The sequence below is a fragment of the Neltuma alba genome, unplaced genomic scaffold (assembly GCF_004799145.2).
Source record: "Neltuma alba isolate B1F8T4 unplaced genomic scaffold, ASM479914v2 tig00013366_pilon, whole genome shotgun sequence".
Classification (NCBI taxonomy): Eukaryota; Viridiplantae; Streptophyta; class Magnoliopsida; order Fabales; family Fabaceae; genus Neltuma; species Neltuma alba.
The window spans coordinates 16913-24679 of NW_021637631.1; the positions used below are offsets into that span (position 1 = coordinate 16913).

Genomic DNA, 7767 nt, shown 5'->3' on the forward strand with positions numbered 1-7767 from the left:
TTATATTTAGGATAAAAGGGAGTATATACTGAATTATTAATAAAAATAAATTTTAAAATTTTTATTTTCTTTGTAATACATCCTTAGTACCATTATTTTAGTTTTAGTTATAATTCTAGAAATAGAAATTTTATCCTAAATTTGCTTAATTACTGAGTCCCGTGGGAACAACAATGGAGCGGCAATTTTGTCTTTTTATCATCTTCTTTGATCACTTGATGGGCAATTTTGTCTTTTCGAATGTCTTAGTAGTACTCCTCCGGTCCTTAATATAGGACCCAATTAGTGAGTTGGTTTTGGTCCTAAATATAAGACACACTTGTCATATTTATCAATTTTCTCTAAATTACCCCTATGGATACTCCCTCAACTATAATCAAGTAAAAGAGGAAGATGAGTTATTAAGAAAGATGATTATGGTATTTTAGGAAAAACGTGTCACATTTTTTATAATTAACTAACTTACTTCACTTCCTTAATCTAATAAAATTAGTTAAATTGATCTTATATTAAGGACAGGAGGAGTAACACGCAGCCACGCAGGCTAGGCAAGCCCTTTTGGGACTTTCATTAATTAAGCAAATTTGGGGAACTTAATTGCGATTAATTTGCCCGGCTGGTACCAAATCTGATTTTTCCTTTTATATTTATCTTTTTTTGTGTGTGTTTTTTTAACGGTAGATTGTGCCTCCCTCATGCCGCAGTAGATAATGGAGATTCCGTCTCCCGCCGCATCAAGTTGCGAAGAATTTGTAGGATTTTATGTCGTGCTGCCACGTGTCCATCTCCCCCTACTCGTCTCTCCAAAATTGGACAATGCAGAATTCGCCGTTACCCTTCACTTTCTCTCCCCAATAAAAAAACGAATTTTTTTTTTCATTTTCTTAGTTCATTAAAAAAAAAACATTTATTACTTGTTTTTAATCTGTTTTTCTGTCGCCCTTTCTTTTCTTGCTCGTTCTCCCTTCCTGTTTCCGTCGTGAGCTCTCGCAGGCTTTTCTCTCTTCGGATCGAATTCCCCACCAGTGAGGGAAACCCCAACCAACCCAACAATTTATTGAAAAAAAACGAAAAAAAGAAAAATTCGTTTGCCTTCCGTTGCTTCATCTCACCCAAATCTGAATTAATAACGGAATCCAATCTTGTTGCTAGGATTCGATACCGAGAGGTCTTGCTTTCGCTCCTCGATTGTGTCTTGCGTCGGGGAAATTTAGGTTCATCATCTCGATTTGTTTAGGTTTGATTTTTCTCTGCCTATACAGTGTTATTCTTTTTCCAATATTCAGTTTTTATCTTCTTTTGATCTGTATATTTTGTTATTAGATTTTTTTTTTTCCTTTTGCCGTGTTCTTCTGTTATTGTCAAACCCAAGAGCTTATGGGGTTGGACCTGAAAAAATAAGAGCAATTTTGTTTGCTATTTGGGTTCTGTTCTTGTCTTCTGATAATCTGATTGATTTTTTTTTTGGCTATTTTATTTTTTCCCCCTCAAGTTTTTCTCAGGAAACTCGGTGAAAATTTTGGTGCGTTGTTTTAGTTTGCCATCCGAATTCGAGGGTTTTCTTCTTGTTAGATCGTCCAGAACCTTCTTTTTTATTTCTCCTTTTGTTTTCCGCTCTACATCTCTACTCATTGTTCACCTCCTCAGAGAAAAAAACGGATAAAAAAAAAATTAGGGTTTGCGGATTATCTTTTAGTTGGGGTATACATAGATAGATGAGATGGCCTTGAACTTCTCGCATCGACCCATCTTTGCGGCTCACGATGTTGACAATTGCTTCGATTATGGAAGGGATAGATGTGATAGGCCTGGCTCCCAGGAGTCTGTGTCGAAGGACATTCTTGACCTTTTGCCATCGGATCCCTTTGGCATGGATATCAGTACTACCTTCACGGCCATCACAGGATGGCTAGAGGATTTGGAGGCTGATTACGTTGGATACAGAGGGAAGGACGTTGGGCCAAGTGATGATAATTATCAGCTCGTTGCTGGATTGAATTTAATTTGGAACAATGCGATGAGGTTCCATGCGTTTCCAGGCAGCTTGTGCGTTGAGAACAAGCCACCCATCGCAAGTGGTCTTGGTGACTCTTTTCAGAAAGATGTTGGAGTTGCTTCGTGCAATGACGACTTCGGATCTTCTTGTAACACGGGTGACATGGCGAGCTTTGGCTATAAACACTCTGGGATTGATTGTTGGTCCACTAACACGTACATGGATGGTGGGAATCACCCAGAAGGAGGTGAGCTAGCTCATCATTCTGCCTTAGGTTATGCTCTCAGTTATCTGGGTGTGCGTGACCTTCTTGCTGTTGAGAGCGTATGCAAGTCTCTGAACTCTGTAGTCCGAGGAGATCCTCTTTTGTGGAAGAGTATCCACATAGACCAACCTATCAGTGAGAAGATTACTGATGATCTTCTTTTGCAATTAACTAAAAGGGCGCAGGGTAATCTTCAGTGCCTGAGCCTGGTGGAGTGTACAAGGATAACAGATGATGCTCTGAAGCAGGTTCTTGACAGCAATCCCAATTTAACCAAGGTGAGCAACTGAGCATGAATTACCTTAGGTTTTAAATTGGATATTATATAAGTTGGTAGTTCATGTACAGCATTTTTGTCCTTTTAAGCATGTTTATTTGGATTTTATGTGCTTAATTTGAATACTGTTGCAATCCATTATTAATATCTAATCTGTTTACACCATACATCTCAAACCTCTTGAGCTGGCACCTTTCTTTGAAAGTATAAGTCAGCTAACATTAAACCTATGGATCATCGCATGTATAGATTGTTGCATGAACTTTTTTCCTCTCTTCCCTCATTTGTTTTAAAATTCAAATAATTTTGCTATTCTGGATCGGGCTTCAGAATGCATGATTTTCTCCTTAGGTGTTGGACAACATATGCGTGGCTACCACTGTGTATTTTGCGCTAAAAATTTTCCTGGCCAAATGTTTTTCCATGCAATGTGTTTTCACACTTGTACTTTGGTATAAAATGTGGTATTTTCCTTTCTAGTTTGGAGGAAAGTGCACCTTAACTGTGATGTTAAGTGTGATTAAATTCAGTTGATGATAGTCCCATCTGAAATTAGATAATTGTTCAACTGTCTACTTTGATGCATGTAAATTTATAATTTAGATTTATACAAGTTAATGCCTTATATCTTTCACCGCTCTAGGCACCTCGAAGTGGCGTAGGTGGTATTTGTGAAAGCTTCTTTCTTGTGACCTTGTATGAATCTGTTTGCTGGCTCCTGCCTTTTCTTTTCTCTTATTGAATCTAGTTTGAGTGTTGAATGCTTTTAGCTTAGATAAGATTCATACATTGACAAGCTGCTATATTGTTTTCTATACTTTACAGTTGAGTGTTCCTGGATGTACAAGACTCAGTGTCCAGGGTATTGTGAGTATCCTTAAGGATTTCAAGTCTACTGGTGCACATGGAGTGAAGCTCTTGCGTATAGGTGGCCTTTATGGTGTCACAGAAAAACATTTTGAAGAATTGATGCTTTTGTTGGGCACTGATAGCCAGATGTTGCAGCAGTCTCGCAAACCACATTTTTATCATAGGGGAAGCTTATATTTGTCCGATGATGATGACTGTGCCATAGATATTGAGATGTGTCCAAGATGTCAGAATTTTAGGCTGGTATATGATTGTCCAGCAGAGGGTTGCCAAGGGATGGGGCATGCTGCTCAAGTGTGCCGGGCATGCACTCTTTGCATAGCTCGATGTAGTCAGTGTGGACAGTGCATTAATGACAACGAATATGAAGAAACATTTTGTCTGGAAATACTTTGCGCTAGCTGTGCAGATAGTCAAGCGCCAGCGGAGGGAACCAGATAGGGAAGGCTTCTGTTCTTTTTAAACAGGGTTATGGCTTTTATTCTGGTAGGGGCTGGAGGTAAAATACATGTGCGGGTGTGATAAGTTCATTTTTCTGAAGAGAAAGAGAATTACTGATGATTCAAAGCTCAAGCAAAAAAAAAATCTAGGAACATCTCAAAATATGCCCTATGTTAGGAACTTGTGAATTATTGTTACAGGGTTCACCTGTTTGAGAACTTCTGCTGTCATGGCTTGCTATTTTCTATCATCACACTTTGTGTTTGTCTTGCTGAAGAAAATACAAAAAAGAGGCTGAAGAAAAAAAAAGAAAAAGAAAAAGAATTTATAGATGTAACTCTTGAGAAGGGGGAAAATATTTTAGAGAGATGGCTGCTTACTCCTCGGAAACAGATTATTTTAGGGAAATCCTTACCAAGAATAAGGTCACATGAAGACTTGAGAAATATTGGGTTGTGCTGGAGTGAGGTGTCATTTTGATGCCCGTGCCATTCACAGTGGCAGAGTTTTCATACGGTGGAGAAGCGGAATTGGTTTCAGTTTTGATGTTCTGCACGTATGGAGAAGCTCTATTGTATCAGCAGTAATATGGAGGCGATTGGTTCCATCGTACTACGGTTATTGATCACCTCACCATTGTTGTAACGAACATTTTTTCTGGTTACGTGGCAGTCTAAGTTACGGATGCTGCAGTTGGAGGTTTTTTTGGCTGCTATGCAGCCTTCATGATTAGCTGTTTTCTCACAATTCGCTGTGTTTTGGTGCATGTATTTTGTTTATTCTCTTCCTCCTTGCATACAGGGGAGGGGACAAGATAATAATGAAGGGGATATCAAGTGACACATTTCACTTTTTATGCCTCTTTCAATTTGTGTGTCTTTCACTCTTTCTACGTGTGTCGGGTGAAAATAAAATGAACTCTAGAATCTGTTGTGTATATTTGCGAAAGAATCTCTTTTGACAATAATGTGCTGCTCTAATGCCTTTTTCATTGTGTCTTTATTATGTACTTAGGTGGTGGCTTTGTTTGGCCAGACTACTTTTATTAGAATGTATCACACTAGTTCTGATTCAAAGAATGTATCACTAGTTACCAACGTACTCTACTCTTTAGCCTTTCCCCCGTATTTTCCTTTACCGTTTCATGTTCCCAGGTTATGTAGGCCACATGTTGGTCCCTTGATAGCTTACTGACAGTCTGGAATGCTGAGAGCTTATCAAACAGCGGCAGCCCTTTGGACCGGACATGCAATAAAAGTAGGAAAATTTGGGGAAAAGGCCTATTTACAAAATTTATCGGCCACAGGGATCTAATGACACGATCTTCAAATATTAGCGGGTTCAGCCTCTTTTTTTTCCCTGAAGTTTTATGTATCTTATTTTCAATTATGTGTAGATGTTTCTGAAGTAAAAGTTTATTTGCACATGGTATCCTTTGTGATAAAATATTTTTTAAATAAAGACTTTTCACCAAATTTCCAAAAACAAAAGGTTTCTTCTATATTTGGGTATTAGTGCTTCATATTTGAAATTATCCTCGGTTTAATAAATTGAATCAAATCAAGGTATAAGAGATATAACAATTTAACCGTAAGTAACTGAAACTAGGAGGTAACAGAGTCTCCTACTTAGGAATCTAGAGGCACAAGTTTTGCTTTTCTTTATCTTATCACAAGGACCGAAGGGTGTTATTTTATAATTAATATCCCGATTTGATCTCATTTATAGTTAATATCACGATTTGATCTCAGGAATTGGCACTGGACATTGATTCTAAATGCGTGTTGCTGCCTGAAACCATGATGTTAAACTGCATCTTTAAGACACAAACAGGGCACGATTTTGAACATTGATGATGATGCTACTATCACCAACAAATATAAGTTTCGCGAATTACACAAACACTAAGGGCTTGTTTGGTTGAAAGGGTGGAGAGGAAAAATGAGCCCCTCTTTTTGTTTGGTTATTTTATCCTTATATATTTTGGTGATATTTCATTAATGGACATAAAATATATTATTATAAAATTTATTTTAAATAAAAAATATTATTATACTTGAAAATATATTATAATAAAAAATAATTTAAAATAAAAAATATTATTGCAATGATAAATTAAACTACTTTCGGTCCTACTTATAAGACTTTATTTGTAATCCACAAATGAGGTTTTATAATAGGACTGGAGGTAATATTACTATAAAATTAATTAATTTTTACAAATATATTATTTTATTAATTAAAATATATTTTAAATCTGGGAAAAAAATTAGCCGAAATATTTTTTGAGCATATAAAATTTGTTAATTTCATTATTTAAAATATATTATTCTATTAATTAGAATAAAAAAATTACTGTACACTATCAATGAGTCACATGTAAGTAGAGCTTATTAAAGATTTTACATTATACCTAAAAGGTTGCGGGAGTTGCCAAAGTTTGTTGTATTGAGAGCATATAATGTGTCAAGGTTTATTTAGTAATTCAAAATATCTGTATCCAATATTTTAAAATATTTTGTAATGCAATTTTATCATTGAAGTATTACTCTAAGATATTGAATGAACCATAGAATATTTTAAAGTACTAAACACACATAAAAAATATTTTAAAATGTCAAATGAATCACGGAGTGTTTTAAGATGGTTCCCTCTAAAAATATTATAGTACTGGATGAACCTTAGTGCAAATATAATTCATTGTTATTTGTACCGACGCGATGCGAATGAGATTGGTTGAAGTTACCAGGATGTTTTTGCCCAGAAGAAAAAGCTCACTTGCTGTCAAAGCCAGCAGCTTCCTTCTGCCAAAGGGAACGGAGAAGTTTGTTTATCCACAGCCCAAAAGGTTCTGTACGTTTCTTTACGTTTTGGTTCCCAAAGCTCCTCTGTCTCTCTCTCTCTCTCTCTGTGTCTCTCTGTGTGTGTGTGTTCTTCCACTAAGGCAAATAAAGCATATACATGATTCCAGCGTAACACAGTGAACCATTCGTTGTTTGACAGCATCGAATGGTGAAAGAACAAACGACCAAAACCTCCACAAAAAGAATCGTTTAAACTATTCCAGTCCTTATTATAAATCCATTTCAATTAATTCTTACATATGAAGAAATGATGTCATCGAATATTTCTTGAATTCATATATTTTTTCAAGTTTGTTTTTATTAAATTTTCTTTCTTTTACATTTATAAATTATTCTAACCTCTTTGTCTAACCAGATATAAGTAAGGGTAAGTACAATTATATTTAATTAAGACCAAAAGTGTTCCTACAAACGACTAATTATATGGACCATAGTAGCAATATTTCTTCCACTTTTAAATGTATTATCTGGATAACTGATTTATAAATATTAAAGAAATTAATTTAGTTTTTTAATTGATTTTTCTATAATACTCCTTAATCATTTGCATTGAAAATTGCCCTTATTAATGAAAATTCTTTTTATTACGTAAAATTATCAGGCAATGTTTGGGGAAAAAATTATAAGTTTGTTAGAAAAAAATTAATTGAAATTTTACACTTAGAACCAAAATAAATTTTTTTAACTAACTCCTACTATCAGCAATAGGATAAGCAGAAACTTGCTAATGGTCTTATAACCTAGTAGCATGTAAACTCCTCTTATAAATTAGAGGTTGTGGGTTTGATCCCGCTTAGAATCTCATGTTGTTAGTGCCTGTTGCTTTAAACTCAAAAATGGGATAAGCAAGAAGCTTATTTATTTTATTCAACAAGTTGAACAATATAACACATTCTTTCTAGGCAAGAGCTAATACGCTGAAAGAAAAACAAAACATTTAAATCTTCTCAAGTTGAATATATAATATAAAATGCACAATATATATTCCTAAACAAGATAAATATATTGATGTTTGAGAAGATCTACATTTTCTATGGTATTATGTTGTTGTTGT

At 35.3% G+C, this 7767-nt stretch overlaps 1 protein-coding gene across 1 annotated transcript; it reads left to right on the forward strand.

The window, feature by feature from the left end:
- Positions 1-969: 969 nt before the first annotated feature.
- Positions 970-4943, forward strand: LOC114736734 (F-box protein SKIP14-like). Its single transcript, XM_028924603.1, has 3 exons — positions 970-1237; positions 1493-2539; positions 3364-4943. Exons 2-3 carry the CDS (start codon positions 1721-1723, stop codon positions 3847-3849), a joined length of 1305 nt encoding a protein of 434 aa, XP_028780436.1. The 5' UTR covers positions 970-1237; positions 1493-1720; the 3' UTR covers positions 3850-4943.
- The last annotated feature ends 2824 nt before the right edge of the window (positions 4944-7767 follow it).